The sequence below is a fragment of the Mizuhopecten yessoensis genome, unplaced genomic scaffold (assembly GCF_002113885.1).
Source record: "Mizuhopecten yessoensis strain PY_sf001 unplaced genomic scaffold, ASM211388v2 scaffold2369, whole genome shotgun sequence".
Classification (NCBI taxonomy): domain Eukaryota; kingdom Metazoa; phylum Mollusca; class Bivalvia; order Pectinida; family Pectinidae; genus Mizuhopecten; species Mizuhopecten yessoensis.
The window spans coordinates 648596-676345 of NW_018404512.1; the positions used below are offsets into that span (position 1 = coordinate 648596).

General features: G+C 34.2%; 1 protein-coding gene across 1 annotated transcript; it reads left to right on the forward strand.

Moving 5' to 3' along the window:
- The first annotated feature begins 3221 nt into the window (after positions 1-3221).
- On the forward strand, positions 3222-27323 carry LOC110445792 (glutamyl-tRNA(Gln) amidotransferase subunit B, mitochondrial-like). The gene is made up of 12 exons (XM_021490581.1): positions 3222-3330; positions 5102-5246; positions 12871-12984; positions 13332-13536; positions 16826-16948; positions 17373-17486; positions 17878-17962; positions 19690-19924; positions 21192-21325; positions 21963-22041; positions 24586-24735; positions 26958-27323. The coding sequence occupies exons 1-12, from the start codon at positions 3230-3232 to the stop codon at positions 27087-27089; spliced, it is 1617 nt and encodes a 538-aa protein (XP_021346256.1). The 5' UTR covers positions 3222-3229; the 3' UTR covers positions 27090-27323.
- Positions 27324-27750: the final 427 nt, after the last annotated feature.

A 27750-nucleotide genomic window follows, 5' to 3' on the forward strand; every position in this document is an offset into this window, starting at 1 on the left:
GTGAAGCTTATATAAATAAATGAACAATGGAGCAAATATCTAGAGACCTTCGTAACCCGCTTGGTAACTGGAGAACAGAACAAAGAGTATGGGCCGTTACAGATCCTCTGGAATCAATCGGGAGCCGTCAGCACTTTCCGTAAACGAGAAATTAGTAGAATTCTGTGTTAAGTGAAAAATCATCATAACGCAAATATTTTTCCACAAATCGAACTGAAATTTGATTCTGTATGTGTATTTTAATGCAAACAACTAATAGATATCTTCTGGTGACACTTACTTCAGTTATTGTATGGAGAGACAGTTTGAACACCCATATTTGAATCTGAAGCTTTCTTTATCGGACACTTTTGTGTTGATGGGTCGTTAGGAATTAGAAAATTATGATAATAATGGATTTGAAGCACAACTGTGACACGCCTTTGATCGGAAAAATTAAATTCCTCATAACTCAGTAAAATAGTATAACTTCAGGTGTAGTCAAATATTTTGTCTGTCCACTTGTAACTTGAAACGCTTGTTATCGCTTGAAGATGCCTTTACATAGTCAAGATCATATCTTTGAAAGCAAATCCATATTTTGGCAAAATTTACAACATGCATATATAATAATATAATTAAGGATTACCGACAGGTAAAACAGAAGAAACGTATACCAGAACGCGCGTGACACAAGTCCTTTGAGAAAAGGCTATATGTTTCTTGAAACAAAATTACTGAACGGACTATATATTTTAACATTACGTCAATACGTAGACTTGCACAAGCTCCAGAACCTGAGACAAACGATCAGAATGGACTTCGCAAGATGAAAAAAAACATCCACATTGATTGAAATATAAGGATTGAATCTTGCTTTGGTCGATTTCATTGGATGATGAATTGAATTGGTCTTTAAAAAAATTCAACAAGAACTGCTTCGCAGTTCCTTAAATTTGTTTTAAGACCAACCCAATTCATCACCCCATGAACTCGACCAAAGCAAGATTCAATCCTTAAATGAAACAGGTTACATTTGGTAGTTGCATTGAGTCCAACTTGAGTAGGAATTGAAATATTTAAAAATGTCTCTTTGAGAGTTCAACAGTAGAGATATTGAGCAGCACCGGAAGGAACCACGTGGCGATGAGGAAGGGACATTCCACTTGGGGACTTCCCACGGATAAAAGCAGGGAGCCTCAGCAGCAGCACTAGCATTCTTAAAAGGGTCAAGTCATGGTAGATGAAAGAAGACCAGGGAAAAAACTAATGTTTTTGGACGTGATGCAGGCAGCGTTACATCACGATGCGGTGATGTGGTTTGTCGAAACCAGACAGGCCATAGTCATCGAGCTTACTGTATTTTGAGAAGTACGATCTAAGAGAGTAACTATACAGAACTCATGGAACATTGTAGGAAGCAAGGGTGGCCCATTGGCTGTATCCCATGGAAGATGGACTCGAAGATATGTTCAGACTTTGGGCTTGGCGGAGAAGACACGCAAGAAAGTTGTCGTTCGCAGATTAGACGAGGCTTCAAAACGCGAAACATGCTGACAGTAGAGCGGGCGGGAGGAGAAAGACTGGAAGTCATCCTTTGCAGGCAGTGAGTCGATCGCCACTGTCCACCCAGGCCATCACCACGAGAGCGTTCCGGGACAAGGTTTGAAACGTCAGGAGACTAATGGACCCGGCTGATGATGTCAATGGATCTGCATGTTATACTGTATCATAGGAACATACGAACAGTGTCAGATTCTGATGTTTTTAAACACGCGTATATGTATGTTATGAAGCATGCGCACAAACTGAATCTTACAAGTTGATATGAACGCACGCATACATTGTAGTTTATATAAGATATGCAATGAAATTCAGATACAATTTATCCAACCACGAACTTAGATAGCATATATAATATATAAATCTTCTATTCTTAACTTGACGCTTTTCTTTATTGTAAAATAAAGAAGTAGATTTTCAATATTAATGTGTGTTTCCCGACCCCCCCCCCCCCCAAAAAAAACCCCGACCAAGGCAGTTTGAAGTGATAAAGACGGGATCCGCCCCCACCCCCTCTTCATAACCCCATTTTTCAGCCATCAAACATTTGTTTAAAATCCCCTAAAAAGTGTTATATAAGCTCGTTTTTAGAGACAGCTTTCTATAAAAAAAATAACGAGCGATTAAAAAAAATATGCATCTCCCAAACACAATAATAATTACAGGACAAACGTTAAACATCTGTCTCTCTCTGGGGCTGCAAATCAATATATTCTTTAAACGTAACGTTAAATGATTACAGAGACGTACGTTATAACGTCACTGTACCCAAATTGGGACACTTTTTAGATACATATCAATGATGTTCTTTATACTACACTATCAATTCCAAAAATGTTTGTTCATTTTTCATAAATAGATACTATCCACTTTTCATTTCTATCACAATTCGATATTTCTGGCGCGTGGTTCTATAAAAAGAACACGAAATAACCGGCGTGTCTGTACCCTGAAAGGAACACTTCCGGTATTTTGGCGAATATTTGGGGATAAACGATCAATATCGACAGATAATAAGCATAGTTGAAATATTTTAGAGTCAACGAGGGTTCTGATTAAATTTCTTCTCCAAACTAGCATTTTGATAAAATAGACTTTTGAAATGATATCCAAATAAATAGCGTCGGGAAAGTCTTTTTGGTAACTATTCTTACCTTTAGATTGTCCATGTAATAATAATAATCAGACAATAAATCTAAATACAGTTTAATTGTCATGAAAAGTATTATCAAATGAAAACTGTATGTACATAAAAGTACTTCTTTGCATTAAATGACAATTTATTGGGCCGTTTTCCCACAAGTGTCCCGTTTTGGGTACTGTCCCGATTTGGGTACAGTGACGGTAGATATCGTGTTATATATAGGTATCCGATGATCGTAAGAGGATAAGGTGTGCAACAGTTTTGGGTGTCTCATTTTTTGTTTGAAAAATAATTTGAAAAATATACTGGAAATTGTTCGATTTTTTGTGTGTGTACAAGAATGATAAAAGAAAACCCACTGTAAGATAGCTCTTAAACGAAAAAGATATCTTTCTCATAAAATATATGAACTATCATGTAAAAATATACGAGAAACTAGCAAGTTGCATTTCTGTTTGGGGCTCAATTCTAACTCATGTATAATTCACTTGTAAAGTGAAAGTATAACTTTAATTTCAGAGAGTTATTTCCCTTATTAACAAAATGGCTGCGCCTATGAGGGTGCGGGCACCAAGGTTGTGTCAGATTTGTAAATGTTTTCCGTCATCCTTTTTACGGTGCTCGTCATCTACAACGTCCAAAAGGTAAGAAAACATTACAGAAACATATCATTATAAGGATATATAGGTCTAATCATCTTTGAGATATTGACGGTAACGTATCGACACCGCAGGATTCAATAAAGAACTGCTATAACCAAGTAGTTTCTAAATATAGCATACTGTACCATGGTGAAGTATATACTGCCTTTGTAAAGTGTTGTTATTTGACACGTTCATTGGTTTGGTTAACTAGGCATTTGACTGACATAACGACAACGACATCTAGTCCTTGGCAACATTGCTTTTATCGTCTAGTTATAGGTTTCCGCGCGTTATATATTTCCGCGCAGTCATTTTATCATGCTATATCTCATTACAACGTGACCTATTGGTTACTACACGAGGATATAATCTCAGCAGAGACGTATAAAGCCAGAGTGTGTTATATACGTCTCTGATCTCAGTGATAAATCTATTTTGATGGGACGCAAAGCATTTCTGGAAATATATAATTTAAACAATGTTTACATCTATTTGTGGAACCCATTTTTTTAGCAATACAGTTGAAAAGGACCCATTACAAAAGGTTGTAGATTGATCACTGTAAGCTACTTGTTGTGCAAATGTCTCTAACAGTCCAAGGAGTGTATCAGGAGAGGAAAAATGCACAGCCAGAACTTTGGACAGAACCTCCGAACTGTGTCAAAGATGGACGCTTTATCAATTGAGTTATCTGGTCGCCGACAATCGACCCAGTCCAGTTCCTCTACATTCCTCCCTTCTTTTTCTAAGTCTTCGGCCCCGAACGAGTATCCCCTTGCCAAGCATATGCATACACCAAATGCTTGAAACAAGGGTTGGTCACAGGCACCTGACTTAAGTAAGTTGTAACAGGAGAGGAAAAGTGCACAGCCAGACCAAGGTTTGAACCCAGGACCCTCTGAACTCTAGATGGAAGCTCATCAGCTACCAATAAGCTATCTGATCGCCGACAATTGACCCAGTCCAGTTCCGCTGCATTTGGATACCTGTTCAAGATAATTATATATATAAAGCTAGGTTAAAAGTGCAGCAATTTTTTGCTACTCCTCTAGATCTGTAGCCGTCTCTAAAGCATCCTTGAATGATTTCAAAAAAGCTGCTGTTACTATAATGTTATCTGGAATAGGGTGTTCCACTAGGCGACAGATCTCACGAAGACGGGGTTCTGAAGGTAATTGGTATATGGTGGTGATACAAGATAGCCCATTGAGTTATTTGGCATGCAGGTGTGGGTCTGAGTGAGGTACATGTACATCAACCTTCTTGTTGACTAAAACGTTAACCGATCCATAGATATCTTACACATCATCACCAACCTTTGATATCTTCATCTCAAGTCTGCAATGAAATGTGGATCTCCTCTTTATTAGTAATTTTTTTAAGAGAAGGAGATATCCGCTTATTATGGCGGATTAGTCAAAGGCAACTGTACTCTGCACACTAGATACTTGCATAAACTTTAAATACAAAATGGTACTTCATCCCCTCCCCCTCCCCATAAACATGTACATATATATATGTATTTGGGTATATATAAATTTTGAATACAGGTACCACATTTTGATTACCACAATGTTCTGTCTCAGTCTATACCATGGAGACATATGAATGTACACGACTACAAATGGATTATTAATATGCACTTAGCCAAAGAAAAGAATTGTAACAAATTTATCAAATACAATTATTTTTATTATATCATTATATCATTATATCATATATCATATATCATTATATCATATATCATTATATCATTATTGTAATTTTTCAGGAAATGGGAAGGTGTTGTGGGACTAGAAATCCATGCTCAGATTCTTGCAGAAAGTAAACTCTTCTCTGGAGCTTGCACTAAGTTTGGTGGGACTACAAATAATCAAGTATCTCTGTTTGATGCGGCCTTTCCTGGAACTCTTCCTGTAAGTATTCTGTTATTTTTTTTTGTATTTGTTTTATTTTTCAGATTTTTTTTTTATACAATGCAAAGTACATTAGTAATAGCTGAAAATCTCACACACACTAATCTTGCTTCCACTTTCACACACACAATTATCGATTGTCATTTTAATACATTTTTCCAATGTTTACATTTACATTGCATTTGTATAAGGAAAGCAGAAAAGGGAAAGGTTAATAAAAAGAAAATTAGACAGAGGATGAAAAAAAGACAAGGACAAAACAGAGAGAGAGAGAGAGAGAGAGAGAGAGATAAAGAGAGAGAGAGAGAGAGAGAGATGTCAGGCAATCAGTAGTAAATATCTATATATCTATATGTATAACTAGCATATGAAAACAGGAGGGAGTAAAGAGCATGTGTTGTCAGCTGCAAATGTCAATATATGAATAGTAATAGCTAAACAGAATATTTTGATGTCTTTAGATAGGAAAAATGGATACAAAACAACTCATATACTAGTGTCCAATAATATTACATATCATAACTGTAAACAGTATTCTTAAAATAAAGTTCAGCAAATTGAAGATTCAGGAGATATTTATTAACTTTTGCCATTTTTTCCAATTATTTTAAAAGTGTTATTATATTTGTCATCTTTACCTGTTGCAATGTATTTTTGTGTAACTTAGTTGTCCTTGATTGCTTTTTTAAGACCATTTATAGATAAATTGGTTTGTAGGCATCTTGCTGAATAAATATATTGTTTCATATTCAAAATAATTGTACTGTCTATTGGTGTTCTTATTCCATCTTGATTATATAGTCCAAAGATAAAAGTCTCCTTATTGTAAGCAAAAGGGATCATTAAGGCATCTAATAAAAACTCAAAATTTTGTAACATAACCTGCACCTTATCACATTCCCATAGGGTATGTTCTATTGTTTCAATATCAGTTTTACATGAGTTACAATAAGGACTATCAGCTATTCCTGCCTTAAATAAGAATGAGTTTGTTGTCAAAATGTGTTGATTGATTCTGTATTGAAGCCACTGTAATTTTGAATTTTTGGTTATATGAAAAGGCATTTTATATATTTTTTTCCATGTTTCATTATCAAAATTAAAAACTTCATCCCATTTTTTTCTTCCAGTTGATATTGTATTATTTTTATTGAGTAAATAATAAAAATCTTGTGTCCCTTTTTTACTGCGGAAAAGTATTTCTAGATTAATTGGTATGAAAGGATAGATAGGACATGGTAAATCTTGTTTCTGTATATGTTTTCGAATAGCTGAAATAAGTCCTTGGTAATTAAGAAAGTTTGTATTTATACCAAAGAACTGTTGAAATTCCTGAAAAGAGTAAAACGAATTAGTGTCTTTATTGATTAAATCGCTAATAATAATAATTCCTTTATTGTACCAATCCCGATAAAAAATACTCTGATTATCTATTTTAATTACATTATTATACCATATTGGTGTTTTGGCCAATTTATCTGGAGATTGATATGAATAGTGTTTATTTGATAAGTTTATCCATGCTTCAAAAACATCTTTCCAAAATAAATTCTTACAGTTATTGTGACATATTGAAATATACTCAGTTCCACAGTTAGCCAAAATATGATCATCAACAGAAGTTCTTAGAATAATTTGCCATTTACTTGGACTTGTATAGAGTCTCCTTAACCATGTTAACTTTAGAGATTCAATGAAAGACTTTACATGTAACATTTTTAGACCTCCGTCAATGTATTTTTTAACAGTTATATCTCTTTTCACTTTATCTATTTTACTTTTCCATAAAAAACAGTACAGTTCTGTGTTTAACTTTTTCAGGAAATTCTCATCTGGGTTTGGTAAAGAGATAAAGAGATGATTAAACTGAGAAATTAATAGTGCCTTTATAATATGGATTCTACCTATTGGTGTCAAAATTCTTCTTTCCCAAGTTCTAATAAGGGCCTTTATCTTAACTAGTTTTTTATCATAATTCAGTTTAGGTATTCGGTGAAGGTCAACATGAAACTCAATGCCTAAAAGTATAAATTTTTGATTTCCCCACTGTATATTCAATTCAGGGTACACAACTTCATCACTATATTTTTTACTCCCAATCCAAATAGCCTGTGTTTTAGAAACATTTATTTTTAATCCAGATATTTTTGCAAAAGTTTTTAGTTCATCAATTGATTCTTTTAGTGATTTCTCTGTTCCATCTAAAATCAGTGAAGTGTCATCTGCATATTGAGACAGTAAAATAGGACTATTATCAATATCAATACCTTTTATATTTTTATTGTTCCTTATTCTAATGGCTAAAATTTCAGCACACATTATAAATATATATGGTGCGATGGGGTCCCCCTGCCTACAGCCTCTTTCAATTTCGAAAAATGGAGACAAATTTCCCCCTTGATTAATAGCTGAACTTGACTTTTTTTGTAGAATTTTGACCCACTTTTTTATATCTTCACCAAAATTAAAATAATCCAGAACTTCATCAATAAACTTCCAAGAAACAGAGTCAAAAGCTTTTTCAAAATCAATGATTAACAACATTCCAGGTATATTCCTATCTTCCGCATATTGCATGATATCGTATACAATTCGAGTGTTTTCCCCAATATAGCGCCCTGCAATAAATCCTGTTTGATCTGTATTAATTATTTTATTTAAAACTGTTTTTATTCTGCTAGCTATTGATCCTGATGCAATTTTATAAATAATATTAAGTAAAGAAATTGGTCTCCAATTTTTAAGATATTGTCGAGGCTTATCTCCCTTAGGTATACATGTAATTATGCCCTGTCTTTGTGTGATTGATAATTGACCCTGATTGAACCCAAAATCAATTGATTTGACTATAAAAGTACCTAGTTGTTTCCAAAAGCATTTAAAAAATTCTACTGTATACCCATCAGAGCCTGGGCTTTTATTTTTTTCATAGTTTTTAAAGTATTTGAAGCTTCATTGAGAGTAATTATACCTTCTAGTTTGTTAGATTCTATATTACTTAATTTTGGAATATCAATATCTTTTAAAAAATCATCTATATGAACATCTTCTATATCATTATCAATTGTATACAATTTTTCATAAAAATTTCTTACCTCATCAAGAATTTCTACCTGCTTTGTTATTTTATCGCCATTGTCTTTCTCTATCATCGGTATTAACTTCGAGGTGTAATTTCTGTTTTCTAGGTTAAAAAAATAATTTGTTGGCTTTTCACCTTCTTCTACCCATTTAGCTCTAGATCGGATTATACTACCTTTTAATTTATGTAATCTGATATTTTGTAATTCCTGTTTTTTTTCGTTCACTTTATCTATATCAACATCACTACTATCTTCTAGTTTACGTATAGTATCTGTAAGATTATTTTCATTTAAATTCTGTTGTTTTTTCTTATATGAAGAGTGGTTAATGGTTTTGCCTCGAATTTCAATTAAAAGTGTTTCTAAAAAAAGTTGATCGCTTATTATGAATTGTATATCAGAATCAGGAATATTATTGATGTTTTCTAAAAGATACACTGGGAGAGCATATTGTCTTTTAATGTCTAAAATAAGTTTATTAATAAGTTCTAGGTAGTCTAAGTCATACAAGAGTGAATTATTAAATTTCCATAATCCTTTACCTTTCTTAAATTCATTAAATTTTAAAGCAATAATAGGAAGCGAATGATCAGTTCTATAGCCTGGCTCGATATTTGAATAATGAATACTTGGTAATAAGCTTTCTGAAATAAGAAAGAAATCTAAACGAGCTTGTTTAACAGGGTTACTTCTCCTCCAAGTGTATCTTTTGTGCTCCGGATGTTGTTCTCTGTATATATCTACCATTCCCAACTCTTCTATAATTTCAATTACTTTATCTCTGGCTTTTGTGTTGTTTATATGTTTATAGCTTTTATCATAGTCCAATTTAGGGTTCAAAATTAAATTAAAATCACCACATATTATATAAGATTCATTGCCAAATGCATTAATAGTATCTGTTAAATTTTCATAAAAAGCTGGATTGTCTGAATTAGGGCCATATAATGTTATTAAAGTTACTTTTCTACCTTCTATCTTCAAATCAAGAGCCAGAAAATTCCCAATCAAATCCCTTCTTTCCTGCATTACCTTTACTTCAAAATTATTATTAAAAAATATTGCTACCCCCCTTGCATTTGATCTAAATGAATTAAAATAGCATTCATAACCCCATTCTGCTCGAACTATATTTTCAATATCATGAGTGAAATGTGTATCCTGTAAACAGAAAATATTATAGTTTTTATTTTTCAAGTAAGAAAATACATCTTTTCTTTTATTTCTATCTCCTAAACCTTGGCAATTTGCTGATATTATTTTTATACCATCAACAAATCAGTTGTATAAACAGCTTATACTCACTCAACATATATATGACACTGCCTAGGACAACGGGAGAAGACACGAGAGGGCCCCATGCCAGGATAGTAATTATAATGACACTGACACAAAAGAAGAAAGGAGAAAGAAGCATTGATAGACAGAAGGAAAAGACACAGAAAAACATATAAATGTGGTCAAACGAAACTGACACACTATCAACTATACATAATCATAATCTATTTGTTTACCTATAATCTTACACCTCGTGCATTCTTTCCAATTTCATCCATTCTTTCACTCCTTATTTGCTACATGCGTCTAGTAAGCACACCGGAAGTCAACAGTACGACTATAGTTTTACAAAATGAAACCAACTCCAGATTATAGTATCCGTCATGCTATATATATTTATACACAACAAACCACAAGCAAATATGAAAGCAAATTCACTAGAGATTACATGCTTATAAAATACCTTTATATTATTTTTTATATATTTCATGTAAAATGATATATGTTGAATCTTTTTCATTTTAATATTGAGGGGAAAAGAATGTGTTTATATTGGACGAGACAGAGATATACAGCCTCTTGGCAAACAATCCGGAAGAATTATAGTAGATTTCATTTTATTTTGATTTTTTTTTTCAATTCCGCACATTACAATAGCAACATAGTATTTCTTTGATCTAATAAAATATAAAAAATAAAAATTTAAATATCGAAATCACTCATAGAGCAGAGCTATGAATTTTCGACTTGCACAGCTTTTAGTAATATAATTTTTTACCTAGAAAACCAACTCGGTACTAATAAAAAAATCAATCTGTGGTCACAAAGTGACTATAATCGATCATCAACGATGAAATCACAACCGAATCCCAAAAACAATATATGTATATATAAATTTATTTTTTAATAATAGCATTGTCTTTTGTTAACTATAGTGTATATGATTAATTGATTCAAAAAGATGGGACATCTATGTGGTATCTATTTGGTTTCAATTCACTTGTAAATGTTACAATAAAAAAAAGAAAAAAGAATAAAGGACTACACATACATGTTGGTTTAAACTTAGCAACAGTTCAGTTTACAAACAACGTAAATACATATACTGACTTGCTACTAAATATGTATGCACATGTTTCTTTTTACATTGATTCAATACAAATCTCACCAATAACGGCCAACATTATAAATGTAATCATTGCATCGACGGTTCTTTTCACATTCCATAGTACATAGTATTATGTATATATACAAAAACCAACCTATGTATTACACGTACATGTTTTAATGTGTTAAAAAATATTTGCCTATTTATACATGGAAATACTATACTTGTTTTTAAGCATGTCCGAGTATATGTATTTTACCTAGTGCATACATGTATGTACTGCATATTGTCGAAAATCATTGACTTTTTATTATATTAGCTTATAGACACAATAATCTTTCTATCGGATTCATCCCACACACACAAGAAGTATGACTACATATCATTTATACCTATATACATAGTCTACCATCAACATTTACATACATACATATGAATGATTACATTACTCAATCGCTGTTCAGTCTACCATACTACAAACTTTCAAACTTCAGCCGGAAGTCAACAACCTGTCCGGAAGTTTGCGCACATATATAATAATATGAAACCTGGAACGAATGCGGACTAAAGGTAGCAAAAATAAAACGTATCTGATATTAGCTTGTAAAGTATCACCAAGCCATATGAAACGAATACACAATATGAATCATATAATGTCATTATCTGATCAATCTATATATGCACATAATTATATATGTTATAATCATTTTTCTTAATAATGTTTTTTTTTTGTACATAGAAAAGTCACTGATTTCACAGATAAGTTCACTTACGGGTAAAATTGTCATCGTTCATCAGGAAAGCCTCAGTCATGATCGTGTTGTATTGAATTCTCCGTTTTCTCCCGTTTTTCAGTAACACAAACAGTTTCCCATCAGTGCTCCAGGATCTCTCAACACACCTGAGCTCAAAAGCCTCTTTAAGTCTCTGTTGATTGATCCTGGTAAGGTCCTCCATAATGTAGCATCGTGTTCCCTTCAGTAGTTTCCTCTGTTTGATGATCTCAAATTTTCTCCTACGGTGGGTAAACTTACAGATGATATTTCGAGGTTTACCCCGCTGGTACACACCAAGTCTATGGGCTATGTCGATGTCTGCCTCAACAATTGTGACATTCAGTTTGTCATATACAAATTTCACAATCTTTTCAACACATTCCTCAACAGTTTCATTCTTGTTGGAATCCTCAAGTCCCACTATTCGAATAGTGTTTTTCCTTCCATGCTGTTCAAGATCATTCAGTTTATTGTCCTGTTCACATTGCCTATCTTCAGATTCTCCCAAGTGTTGCTCCAATTTGCTAACTGTCTGTTTCAAATCATCATTCTGTTCCTCGAGATCAAAAACACGACTCTCAAGTCTTTCAACAAGTTCTCTGTTTTCCTTTTTGATATCCTCTCTTAGAATTATCATCTGTGAGTGTATGTCCTCTTTGAGCGTTGATAGGATAACATAAATATTATCCAGCTTTTCGTCTGTAGACATTTTCCCCCTTGAGATGTCACTAAGTCTTCCAGAATGAGGACCCTTCGACTGTCCTTTACTATTGCTGGTGCTCGCACTTCTGGTAGAAGTCATTTTCACTTCAGACAAAAATACACTTGTTACAATAAATATAGATGTTCAATACAGGTGTAAAGGTGTACAGGTAAGTGTCAACTAGTACACTGCAGTATAGCTGATAGTGGTCAGTAGTGTGGTCTGAACCATGGTGAGTTCTGGTCTGTCTCTAAATATTTGGATCCTCAAAACACGATAAATGCACACAAATTTGCACTTAAAACACCACAGGCGCAATATATAATGTCTCTTACATGTACAGAGCAAAATTCTTAATGAAAGTTGCAGTATTTGATATGTGGTTACAAAAACTGCTGGAGAGACCAAAACACCACGTCTTGTTGGGTCCTCTGCGACCTTGACCTCTCTTCTGTTATATTATCAACAGTTTGAGTATACATCTGACACTTGGGATAAAGATCATACCAAAACAGCATTGCTTTCAGTATTTTCTCAAATGCTTATTGTTTTAAAAAAATAAAATAAAAAAGAAGTATTTAATAGATTTTTTATTTTTTATTTAGATTTGTCTGAGATAACGTAATGGTTTTACATATCTGATGATTAACTTTATAATTTGTACATATCCTTGCAGGCTATCAACAGGAGATGTGTAGAGGCGGGGGGCCAGACTGCTCTTGCTCTCAACTGTCAAATAAACAAAGTGTCAAAGTTTGATCGTAAACATTACTTCTATGCAGACCTGCCAGTGAGTTCAATTTTATGGAATAAATTTACAAGAATTATATCTGTGATCACGTTTTTAACAATACCACCATGTCTTAATCGATTATATTCTAATTTTAAACATGGAGACTGATTAAGGTAGAAGTAAACTAAAAAAATAAATGGAATATTTTATTTTTCAACCAAGAAAGGATTTTTATACCAACATGATGGAAAGTCTATTAAATTTTGCTGATTAGGAATTATAATTATGAAAGAAAACTGTTTACAAGAGCTTGCATTGATATGAGGATACAAAGACAACTGTATATTACATGTATATATATATAATTAGATTTAATCAGAGACATGCTTGTATTTTGTCCACAGGCTGGTTACCAGATTACTCAATTGAGACAGCCTCTAGCCAAACAGGGATCCCTCAGGTTTCCCATTTTAAGAGGAGACATCTCTCCAAAATGTCCTTTAGATTATATGACTGTGAGACTGGAACAAATACAGTTAGAGCAGGATAGCGGGAAGAGTATTCACAATGAGGATGATAAACAGAGTCTTATAGATTTAAACCGGGCAGGTAGGTGTTTGTGTTGTTCTGATGGAGATAATGTCACTTCAATGTTTACATGAGTTGTAGGTGTTGTTCTGATGGAGATAATGTCATTTCAATGTTTACATCTATTGTAGGGGTTGTTCTGATGAAGATAATGTCACATCAATGTTTACATGTATTATAGGGGTTATTCTGAAGAGAATGTCACATCAATGTTTACATGTGTTGTAGGGGTTGTTCTGATGGAGATAATGTCACATCAATGTTTACATGTGTTGTAGGGGTTATTCTGAAGATAATGTCACATCAATGTTTACATGTGTTGTAGGGGTTGTTCTGATGGAGATAATGACACATCAATGTTTACATCTATTGTAGGGGTTGTTCTGATGGAGATAATGTCACATTAATGTTTACATCTATTGTATGGGTTGTTCTGATGGAGATAATGTCACATCAATGTTTACATCTATTGTAGGGGTTGTTCTGATGGAGATAATGTCACATCATTGTTTACATGTGTTGTAGGGGTTATTCTGAAGATAATGTCACATCAATGTTTACATGTGTTGTAGGGGTTATTCTGAAGATAATGTCACTTCAATGTTTACATGCATTGTAGGGGTTGTTCTGATGGAGATAATGTCACATCTATGTTTACGTCTATTGTAGGGGTTGTTCTGATGACAAAGTCACATCAATGTTTACATGTGTTGTAGGGGTTGTTCTGATGGAGATAATGTCACATCATTGTTTACATCTATTGTAGGGGTTGTTCTGATGACAATGTCACATCAATGTTTACATGTGTTGTAGGGGTTGTTCTGATGGAGATAATGTCACATCAATGTTTACATCTATTGTATGGGTTGTTCTGATGGAGATAATGTCACATCATTGTTTACATCTATTGTAGGGGTTGTTCTGATGACAATGTCACATCAATGTTTACATGTGTTGTAGGGGTTGTTCTGATGGAGATAATGTCACATCAATGTTTACATGTGTTGTAGGGGTTGTTCTGATGGAGATAATGTCACATCAATGTTTACATGTGTTGTAGGGGTTGTTCTGATGGAGATAATGTCACATCAATGTTTACATGTGTTGTAGGGGTTGTTCTGATGGAGATAATGTCACATCAATGTTTACATGTGTTGTAGGGGTTGTTCTGATGGAGATAATGTCACATCAATGTTTACATGTGTTGTAGGGGTTGTTCTGATGGAGATAATGTCACATCAATGTTTACATGTGTTGTAGGGGTTGTTCTGATGGAGATAATGTCACATCAATGTTTACATGTGTTGTAGGGGTTGTTCTGATGGAGATAATGTCACATCAATGTTTACATGTGTTGTAGGGGTTGTTCTGATGGAGATAATGTCACATCAATGTTTACATGTGTTGTAGGGGTTGTTCTGATGGAGATAATGTCACATCAATGTTTACATGTGTTGTAGGGGTTGTTCTGATGGAGATAATGTCACATCAATGTTTACATGTGTTGTAGGGGTTGTTCTGATGGAGATAATGTCACATCAATGTTTACATGTGTTGTAGGGGTTGTTCTGATGGAGATAATGTCACATCAATGTTTACATGTGTTGTAGGGGTTGTTCTGATGGAGATAATGTCACATCAATGTTTACATGTGTTGTAGGGGTTGTTCTGATGGAGATAATGTCACATCAATGTTTACATGTGTTGTAGGGGTTGTTCTGATGGAGATAATGTCACATCAATGTTTACATGTGTTGTAGGGGTTGTTCTGATGGAGATAATGTCACATCAATGTTTACATGTGTTGTAGGGGTTGTTCTGATGGAGATAATGTCACATCAATGTTTACATGTGTTGTAGGGGTTGTTCTGATGGAGATAATGTCACATCAATGTTTACATGTGTTGTAGGGGTTGTTCTGATGGAGATAATGTCACATCAATGTTTACATGTGTTGTAGGGGTTGTTCTGATGGAGATAATGTCACATCAATGTTTACATGTGTTGTAGGGGTTGTTCTGATGGAGATAATGTCACATCAATGTTTACATGTGTTGTAGGGGTTGTTCTGATGGAGATAATGTCACATCAATGTTTACATGTGTTGTAGGGGTTGTTCTGATGGAGATAATGTCACATCAATGTTTACATGTGTTGTAGGGGTTGTTCTGATGGAGATAATGTCACATCAATGTTTACATGTGTTGTAGGGGTTGTTCTGATGGAGATAATGTCACATCAATGTTTACATGTGTTGTAGGGGTTGTTCTGATGGAGATAATGTCACATCAATGTTTACATGTGTTGTAGGGGTTGTTCTGATGGAGATAATGTCACATCAATGTTTACATGTGTTGTAGGGGTTGTTCTGATGGAGATAATGTCACATCAATGTTTACATGTGTTGTAGGGGTTGTTCTGATGGAGATAATGTCACATCAATGTTTACATGTGTTGTAGGGGTTGTTCTGATGGAGATAATGTCACATCAATGTTTACATGTGTTGTAGGGGTTGTTCTGATGGAGATAATGTCACATCAATGTTTACATGTGTTGTAGGGGTTGTTCTGATGGAGATAATGTCACATCAATGTTTACATGTGTTGTAGGGGTTGTTCTGATGGAGATAATGTCACATCAATGTTTACATGTGTTGTAGGGGTTGTTCTGATGGAGATAATGTCACATCAATGTTTACATGTGTTGTAGGGGTTGTTCTGATGGAGATAATGTCACATCAATGTTTACATGTGTTGTAGGGGTTGTTCTGATGGAGAGAATGTCACATCAATGTTTACATGTGATGTAGGGGTTGTTCTGATGGAGATAATGTCACATCAATGTTTACATCTATTGTAGGGGTTGTTTTGATGGAGATAATGTCACATCATTGTTTACATCTATTGTAGGGGTTGTTCTGATGGAGATAATGTCACATCAATGTTTACATCTATTGTAGGGGTTGTTCTGATGGAGAGAATGTCACATCAATGTTTTCATGTGTTGTATGGGTTGCTCTGATGGAGATAATGTCACATCAATGTTTACATCTATTGTAGGGGTTGTTCTGATGGAGAGAATGTCACATCAGTGTTTTCATGTGTTGTATGGGTTGCTCTGATGGAGATAATGTCACATCAATGTTTACATCTATTGTAGGGGTTGTTCTGATGGAGAGAATGTCACATCAGTGTTTACATGTGATGTAGGGGTTGTTCTGATGGAGATAATGTCACATCAATGTTTACATGTGTTATAGGGGTTGTTCTGATGGCGATAATGTCACATCAATGTTTACATCTGTTGTAGGGGTTGGACTTATGGAGATAATTACAGCCCCTGATCTAAGTTCTGGCTTGGAATCTGTGTCATTTCTTCGAGAACTCATTGGAATTCTTACCACAGTATCTACCTGTAACTGCAAAATGGAAGGTACATGTAATTGGATTCTGTTTTCTTTGGAACAAAATAATTTTGAATCAAAAAGACTTGTCAAGAACTTGTTTTAAACTGACACTGAGATAGTAATAATTTCTGATCTATGTAGCAGGTTAACGAAAAATGTACCACATAATAAAAAGGATCTTTTCTTGTTCAGAAAATGAGCATATGAAATAATGGAAATAGAAAACAACTTCATCACGCTGATTTAACCAATGTTAGGAGAATGTAGGTTTTTGTGATGTAACACTATATTCTACAACCCTTTCACCACTGTAGACCATAATGGACTCATCCATATCAATGCATGGTAGAGTCTTCTCAAGTTACATAGGGGTGAAAGGGTTAACAGGAATAGGACATGCTGAGTGGATGGAATCTTTTGGTTATACAGTTTATTTTGTTTTGTGTCCAGAGGGATCATTTCGAGTGGATGCTAACATCTCAGTTCATCAACCTGGAGAACCTCTCGGTACTAGAGTAGAAGTGAAAAACCTAAACAGTATTCGAAGTGTAAAAAATGCCATAGGTAGGTTGAGTTGCTGATAAATGATAAAGTGAACTTTGGTGAATTCCATCTTTTCATTAGTCATTTGGCTCAGTGAGTTGTGTAAGCTCACAAAAATTACCCTAAATAACCAATAACCAAATTTTACAATCACAATGTATGCAGTATGATGAAGAAATTTTGACCTCAAAAAGAGATTGTGAAACTAGCCGATGTTAGAGTGTTACTGTCTTAATTAGTTTATATTTTATTAAGGATGCAACAATTACCCTCTAGCTTGTCATATAATTAATTCTAAACAGTAATTATTGATATTGATGAATAATATAGTTGTTATTTTCAACTAAACCAGTACGTGAAACATAAAGGAGAGTGTCTAGTTTTCATGAAAAAATTTGTGTGAAATCCACAGACTATGAAATAAGGCGCCAAAAACAGCAGTTACAGCAAGGCAAGCAGATTATCAACGATACTAGATCTTGGGATGTATCTGCAGGGTAAGTAAAATGTCTGTTAAGACTAGTCTAACAGTCTACAGGCTTTCCCATGTATTGAAATTTTGTTTGATAGTTTTGTTGATTGTTTAAAAAAATCCAGTCAACCTTGACAATTCTTCCCTCATTGCCCTGTTTTAACACTTAAAACTGTTATCTTTCTGTCTTTAAGGATCCCTGTACCACTGTTTCAAACTGTTACTGTGCATCAAAATAGTTTTTGACAGTATGACTGAAGCATTGGTAAATCATTCCTGAAAAAGCAACCATACTTGATGAAGTAGAAAAAAAGGAATAAGATAAAAAAACAAAATTAAATTAGCAACAGTGTTTAATTCCAGGTGTAAATGCAATGGGGGGTAGACCGTGCAGGTTTCAAACCCTGGTCCTCCAATCTTTATACTGTGGCTAAAACTAATTAGACTACCTGGTCAACGATAGTAACCTGGACAAGTCAGGCTACAGTTGTATCCATAACAAAATTAAGGGGAGGCAAATACACACCCAAGTATACATAAAAACCACTTCAGTGGAACTCCATATTGTTTTGCCTGCAGTGGAACAGAAATCCCTAATGTGCTAATTCTTGTTCCAGTGGCGTCACCCTAGGCACCTCTGGTTAGCTTATTACAGTTCCAGAAAATAGATTGTTGTATCGTAACCCAAGGTGTGTGTAGGTCACAGGCCCATATAGGCTTCTTGTGCAAAAGGTGTAAGCCCTTCTAGGGAGGTCTGAGTTCATGCCTGTACTGTAATGCAGGCTAAACCATATGTTTATTTTGTTCAGCGAGCATTGTGAAGTTAAATGGAAATGCTTGTGATTCAACCAAATATTCAATTGATCATACGGCTCTAAGCTTACCGAAATCGCAATGATTAAGAAAATTAACCTTCAGGCAGTACTAAAAAAGGGGAGTATAAGGTAGACATTATATTATGTGAATAGTTTAAGGTAGACATTATATTACGTAAATAGTGTAAGGTAGACATTATATTACGTAAATAGTGTAGGGTAAACATTATATTACGTAAATAGTGTAAGGTAGACATTTTATTACGTAAATAGTGTAAGGTTGACATTATATTACGTAAATAGTGTAAGGTAGACATTATATTATGTGAATAGTGTAAAGTAGACATTATATTACGTGAATAGTATAAGGTAGACATTATATTACGTGAATAGTGTAAGGTAGACATTATATTACGTAAATAGTGTAAGGTAGACATTGTATTACGTAAATAGTGTAAGGTAGACATTATATTACGTGAATAGTGTAAGGTAGACATTATATTACGAAAATAGAGTAAGGTAGACATTATATTACGTAAATAGTGTAAGGTAGACATTATATTACGTAAATAGTGTAAGATTGACATTATATTAAGTAAATAGTGTAAGGTAGACATTATATTACGTAAATAGTGTAAGGTAGACATTATATTACGTAAATATCATTTTAAATTCCTGAATCATTGTCATGATAAGAAAGCATTCATTAGATTTCCGCTGTTTGTCTTTATTATGAAATAGTATGCATACGAAGGATTATGTATATTAGAAACAAATAATGCTTAGAATTCAATTTGAATCATGTTATTTTGAAATTTAAAAATATTTTTGTTCTGTTTTACTCAGTTAACCTTATCAGTTCTTTTGTTAGAACTGAGTTTTCTTTGAATCCTATTTAACAATAATGAACCATATGTCTTGTTACATGTATGTCTAGGCTCACCCTTCCTATGAGAGACAAGGAAATAGAACTGGATTACAGATTCATGCCGGAGCCAAACCTGCCACCACTGCATGTGTACGATAACACCTCTATTCCCGCAGGGCTTAATCCCTCACAGATAGTTAATATAGACGTCCTCCAACAGCAGTTACCTCCCCTACCCGCACAACAGAAACAAGATCTAGTGACAACTTATGGTTTACCAGAATTATATGCACATCGTATCGAGGTGAGGAGGTTGTTTAACTGTTGATTTACATACCTTGATGTATTGTTATGTAGAACAGTTGCTATATTAAATATTTAGTTACAGAGTTGATGTCACATGTTAAAAACCATTGTTTTCACTGCCTCAGTAAAGTGATAGCATAAATTTGGCTCAATCTGGGACCCTTGTGGCCTGTTGTTTCAAACTTTGTTCACGTTTACCAAAACACGTTGTGGTCCTGTGTTTTAAATTTCATACACTATTCATCAAAGTGATGTAAAATAATGCAGTGTTGTTTTCACTTTATTGTATTTAAAAGAAAACTCCTAATATACCAGTGATCAGGTTTTGAATGAATTTGGTATAAAGAGACCATCCCTGGGCCAACTGGGGACAATGTATAATTGATCTTATAATAGTAAAGCACCTTGTTATAGGCCCTAATAAGGGGTGTAGTCTCCCTGGTGGCAGAGGTAGAGCCCAATTGTGGAAATAGGGATTTACATTGTATCTTAAAAACCTCTCCTAAAATGTGAGTAAACAGATTCTGCGTAAATTTTGTATGCAGCATTTCAGGGATAACAGAATGAATTTTTTATGAATGAAGCGTGTCACTCCTGAGGTATAGGCAAGGGAATTCAAACTTGTATGTAAAGGTGGTAGTTTCCAGGGGGAGGGTATAGGTGAACATGGTTAAATAAAGCTTCGATAAAAGACATCCTGAAAATATGATGGCATGGTAAGCTTAATTTGGTATTGATCATTTCTGCAAAATCATGCAGATTCTTACTATTGAATGATTAATATTACAACTTATGTATTTGATTTGTTATGTGAAGTAATGTTATTAAAGACAAATAACTAAATGATAGCAAATATATTCAATGGAAGTCATGTAATAGGAGTTATCTCCCTTCCCTTATTTAACTTGCAAGTATTCTTGTGCGAGTAACAAGTTAAATACTATTTGCCCTTGAAATTTCAAATTCTTAAAAACTTTGCCTAATATATACTGAAGCCAATAAGATGTACATGTAGCAATGTATATGTGAAAAAAATCTTTGTTTGTTACTCAGGTAATGAGTGCCCATATCGCTAATGAATTATAATTAAATTAATTAAAATGATTAAAATGAATTATATATAATGTGAAGATTCTTGTAATTCATTTTGAGAATGGTAAAATTATAACATTTAGCTATCAGTGAATTATTAATGCATTAAATCTAATATGATAAGCAGAAAATGAACAGTACAATGTGTAATAAAATGTTTATTCTGTACTCAGGTAAAACCAGGTATGAGAGATTATTATAAAAAGGTTGTCGAGGCCAGACCTAAAGATCCAATATATATAGCAGTTCGTATGATGGGAGAACTGCTAGGTGAAATGAATAAAAAAAAGCTGGAATTCAACGACATGTAAGTATTTCAGTTTTCTAGGTTTTAACTCATTCACCCATGGAATTTCATAATGATCTATTCCAATCTTTGAATTGGAAGAGTTCAAATGTGTCTTCAGGGGTGAATGAGTTAAGCCACCTGTCATTAAGTGTCAGTGAACCAGCATACAAAGTCTGCATCAGTTTGTCCCATGTCAACATTTCCTTTAGAATATGGCGGTCCTGAGGTGCACCCCTAAACTTAAATGAAGTAAAACAATTATTTAAACTGAGAAGTGGAGAGATAAAGTTACTGTTAAATATGTATCATCTCTAAGGACTGTTTGAATAGATAAAGTTGTACATTTAATCAGAACCAGGAGAACATAGATAATACAGTTACTACATATACGTAGTACCATATCAGTGGACTGTTACAGGTAGAGCAGAGTACTATTTGCAGTCATTGGTTCTACAGCAGATAATAGAAACTGAGATCTTAGTCAAGGACCATGCACAAATTTTCATAGTTTCTCTTTTAATTATGTTTCTTCTAATCTTAAATTCTCCTTCAAACAGTGTATTTCTTAAAACGAAAATGAATGAACTCTTGTTGACTATTGATTTAGGTTAATAAAAGTTCTATAGAATGACCATTTTCATTGATGACTTTCCAGAACATGTAGCCCGGAAACCTTTGGTGAGGCCTGTGACTTACGTAAACTAAATGCAATGACAACGAGAGAATTTGAAAAGGTAAGAAAACTAATAATAACCACATACAAAGTTAGATCCATTAAAGCTGATCCCATCTAATTAATATTTTACCAAATTTAACAGAAATATGATAACGACAAAGAAACCCTATAAATAAGTATCTTGGAGCAGTGATTTCTGATATCAGTTTTGGAATCCATCATAAACATTTAAGCTTGAGTAAATGTGTCTTTTAAACTGTCCTTATAATCATGTTGTTTAAAATTGTGTGGAAACATGATCTGGGCCGGTATTCATGAAATCATTTTGATGCTTAAACTCAGATTTTGTGCTCAAGCAAAATTTCTTATTCTGGTGATAAATTAATAAAAAAATAACATTTTGTCAATGATCTGGAAGAATGTTAGACTTTGGGCCTGTTTTCGATGTTTCAACGCCAGGTCTTCGTTTAGTTATAGATAATATGTTTGTATGGATAAACGTGAGGCCGATACATTTATATCAATAAAAAAACCCAGAAGGATGTGTTCGGAAAAATCGTGTGTTAACATAAACGATTATATTTACATTTGCATGGCATTGCCACTATATAGCCTCTTTGAAAGCTGTGTCGTTGATGGGACTTTAATTCCCATGCCGCACGAGACACAATTCTTAGCGTATTAATTACAACACTGACCGGAACTACAATATCCAATGTAAATAAACATGACGGCTGCTGAAATATCCCTGGGCATTGTGAGATTTGATAATGTCATTGTGAATTTATGTACAAAAAATAAAAACATAAAATAAAAAACACTTTTATTACAACGAAAACAAGACCAAGGTCTGCAATATCGTACAAAATGTACATCGGTTGAAATCACTAATGCCGGCAATGGAAACAATTTTAACGCTCATGCAATTTATCAGAAATATCGTCTGTTCCACTGCACTGATCAACAGGGGTTCGTTATAAATGTCTGAAATACACATATTCTATAGACCTACTGACACATATGTTACAGACCTACTGATATGAGTCCCAGCACACACAAACATTTGTCATTTCAGACATTTGTAACGAACCTGTGCTCCGTCGCAAGATCACTCACTTCAAATGCTATCAGTTTCACGCGTCCCTGATCCACAGTTCCTCAGTTTCTGACGACATGTCAAATAACGATGCTGTTATAGAATCTACCGACTGTTGTCGGGTTCCCATACAATCATCAAATACAGTCACGCCTGGATTCTTCACAAAATGAGCCAAGAGAAAAGTTTGAATTAACTTCCAAAAATAACTCCCTCGTGGAGGTCAAGGTCGGATTCACGGTGTTCACTGTATTTATCCATGCGCGAAATTTGTTCCAGGGGAAAAATCGAAACAATTTCAAATCTAACTTTCAGCTCAGATTTCTATTGATAAACTTGAATCACCCTATAGACATATCATACGCAATTGTATTGATACTAAATTGTGGAATACATTTGAAGTGTTTGTTAAAATGTCAAAGTACTACTTTGTTTGCCAATCAGCACGCGACAATACGCTGTTCAAACTATTGAACGAAATTGTGTGGACTGTCGATAAGGCGGGCATTTTTAATTTTAATTATAAATTATAAGTTAAAAAAGAACAAAAGAGGCAGAGAAAACGTAAATATAAGTATTGAACTGTTTTTGTATGATATTTATGATCTATTTGAATGACACAGCTTTGCAAGCAATCAAATCATAATGCGCTAGTGCTTGCAAAGCTGTGTCATTCAAATAGATCATAAATACCATACAAAACAGTTCAATGCTTAAATATCTCCCCTTCGAATGAAGGCAAACATATTGTATTAGTACTGGTTCCTCTTCTTCTTTTTCTGGTTCTTCTAATCGGAAAGTGTCCGTGCCATAACTTTTAAACCGTTAAAGATATCTTGATGAAACTTTAAGTATGCATGCATCTCCCACAGAAGGTACGCAATGCACTGGGACTAGGTCACTGTGACCTTCACCTCAAGGTCAAAGGTCAAATAAGTGCAACATTTTCAGTAAATTCTTGTCCGGCCCGTACATTTTAAACCGTTAAAGATATCTTAATCAAACTTGAAGTTAACCTACATCACCCACAGAAGATATGCAGTGCACTGCATTAAGGTCTCATGCTTCACTATATATACAGAGTTATGGCCCTTTGTTTAATTTTAATACCGAAGTTTGTCCGGAGCATAAGTTCCATGTTATTTCACCTACGTTAACCAAACTTACCATATTTATGTATCTTGGGAAGGTGGAATCTCTTGCACTAAAATCAGGTTTTGTGCCCCACTATTTACAGAGTTATGGCCCTTTGTTCATTTTCAATACGGAAGTTTGTCCACAGCATTACTTCCATGTTTTTTCCACCTACGTTGACCAAACTTGCTTTAGTTTTAATGTATCTCGGGAAGAAGGAGTGTCGCATTCTAAATTCGGGTCTTGTGTTCCCCTTTATAAAGCGATATGGCCCTTTGTTAATTTTTAATACCGAAGTTTGTCTATTGGCTAGGGGAGACATATGTTTTTGTTCACAAAAACAAAATTCTAGTTTCATGTATTTTATTACAGGTTGTAGAGGATTTGCTGGAGAATCCACCATCGGAAACACATTTAAATCGTATCAGGAAAAGATTACTTATGGGAAGCAGGGACTCTGATGAGCAGCTAGAGAGTATCTGTCGTCAGGTCCTAGAGGACTTTGAACAGGGATCACATCTGGTAATATGTCATCTATTTTTTATTCATTTGTTCTTTTCAGTATTTTCATGGATTTTAAAATTGAACGGTAACAAGGATCTGGAATCAGAAATAAACTTTTCTGAAGTATAGTGATAATTAAGAATTGATTTAGTCACAAGCTATATCTACGTTACATGGATCTCCAATCATAGTTTTATGTAACAATTATGACCAATTACTTCTTAAATGACAAAGGTAACAATTGATTTATCTAATATACAGAAAAATGTTTGTAGATGGGAAGGTTATAGTTTTGGTAAGGTTTTAAAAATAAGTTTTAAAAAATTAAAAAAAGATATAAATGGTATCATTTTAGCTACATATATCCGTTACAATGAAATCTTAAACAAATGAACATGAAAGTTTTAGTAGTACAAATTCATGTATGACTGAATTAGTATCTTTATTATCAGGATAATTTCAGAAACATTTCATACAAATATGATTTCCCATAGATATGAATGGTTTATGTGTATCTATATAATGCTGAATGTGTACGGATATTATTGGGATACAAATAATTTTAATTGTATTTACATAAAAATGATTTTTCAAAGGTATGAAAAGGATCGTTTTAGTTACATTTTATGTGATCACTGATTAAGTGTAAGTAGATTCGTTTTAACTACTGTATATTATTTAAACATTGATGGGAATATTTCGTTAGTCATTGGAGAAAAACATGCAAACTGTTTCATCTGTATAGCATACATGTATGCATGATGTGTTATTTTTTGTCATAACCTGATAATATAGTTGATAAAGTCTATATCAATTCTTAAAATCAGTTTTTCAATAAGTTTTCATAATAATAATGACAAGAATAGATCAAAATAAAAATGTTCAATATATCTAGTGTCAGTATTCCACCTGCACAACCAACAGTAGAAACATCAAAATCAATTGCTTTCTAATTTTTAGCTCACCTGGCACAAAGTGCCAAGTGAGCTTATGCCCAGGCGCGGCGTCCGTCGTCCGTCCGTCGTCCGTCATCCGTCCGGCGTCAATATTTTACTTTAAACGACTTCTTCTTAATAACCGAAAGGCCTAGGGTGATGATATTTGGCCAGAAGCAAACTGGGATGAAGGGCTACAAAGTTTGTTAAAATTAATGACCTTCACCTATTTTCAAGGTCACTGGGGTCAAATATGTGAAAAACATTAAACAACTTCTTCTGAATAACCAAAACGCACAGGGTGATGATATTTGGCCAGTAGTATGCTGAGATAAAGGGCTACAAAGTTTGTTCAAATGAATGACCTTCACCCATATTCAAGGTCACAGGGGTCAAATATGTGAAAAACATTTAACAACTTCTTCTGAATAACCAAAATGCCCAGGGTGATGATATTTGGCCAGTAGCATGCTGGGGTGAAGGGCTATCAAGTTTGTTTAAATGAATGACCTTCACCTATAGTCAAGGTCACAGGGGTAAAATATGTGAAAAACATTAAACAACTTCTTCTGAATAACCAAAACGCACAGGGTGATGATATTTGGCCAGTAGTATGCTGAGATAAAGGGCCACAAAGTTTGTTCAAATGAATGACCTTCACCCATATTCAAGGTCACAGGGGTCAAATATGTTAAAAACATTAAACAACTTCTTCTGAATAACCAAAATGCCCAGGGTGATGATATTTAGTCAGTAGCATGCTGGGATCAAGGACTACTAGGTTTGTTAAAGTGAATGACTTTGACTTATATTCAAGGTGTCAGGGGTCAAATTTGTTTAAAATCTTTAAACGACGTCTTCTGAATAACCATGGGTCCCAGGATGTTGATACTTTGCAAGTTGCATCCTGTGATGAAAGGCTATAAAATTTGTTCAACATAATGACTTAATTTGCCTGTAGCTTTATTTTAGATCACTTTTAAGGTTACAAGTGTGAGATTTATACCAGGTGAGCGATGCAGGCCCATTGGGCCTCTTGTATTATAGTGTCTCATCTTAAGTAGGTAGGCAGATTTTTCAGTAACTGGTCAGGATGGAAAGGTAACTATTGATTTATAATATAACAATGTTGTTGTGATGTATATATAAACATTATAATATTAGGTATGAAGTATATTGCATTATACAATATTTCCGGGATATCGCAATTGTATTGATAGAAGCAAAATCATTTGGATTGATTGAAATGAACCACTTTAACAGTGAAGGTCTGTGAAATGACATTTGGCTGTTTTGTCATTTCAGAAAAATGCAAAGCTTAAACGAAATCCGGAAAAGTTGTTGATTTTCTTGGCTCAGCAGGCTACAAAGAAATCAGTTGAGGTTCGTTTTGTTCATGCAAGGACAGTTTTCAAGAAGCTTTTGAATAAGGAATGACTTAAAATCCACTATTTGACAAGAGCCATCATTCTTATTCAAACTGACCGAGAGGAAAATTGTGAAAGAAAAAAACATTGTTAAAAGGTGTTCTAAATTCAACATAAAATGAAGGAACATTGTAAAATGTGTTCAAAATTAAACGTGAAAAAAAAGACATTGTAGAAAAGTGTGAACAAACAGCTGAACACGGGTGGTCCAAACTCAAAATAAAATTGAATTTTATCTAAACAACAGTGTTCCAGACTCAGTATGAAATGAAAAAACATGAAATACAACAGTTATGGCCCATTGGATTATCCGCTAAATTCCCTTATTCCTAATTACCCGCGGTCATGCATCCACAAGTTTTGTACCCAAGGCAGCGCTGACATGCACGCTGAAAGGATATCACTCATGTATCACTCATTCTTGGCTTTATCACGTTATCAGGTAACGTGTCGTATGCCAACCACAGCATGAACTGGATCCTCAATGGTTGGTATCTCCACATGACTGTCAATATTAGTTTCCGCTTCGGCAGCTTCTATCTTAACTATGCCACTCGCAAGTCCATTACACTGTCCTTGCTTTCCTGACCCCATCTTCTCTGAGGTATTCCCCATGTAACATTAATATTTGCTCCTTGTCTGTTCCTTCACACCTCTGGCAATGCGTTGTC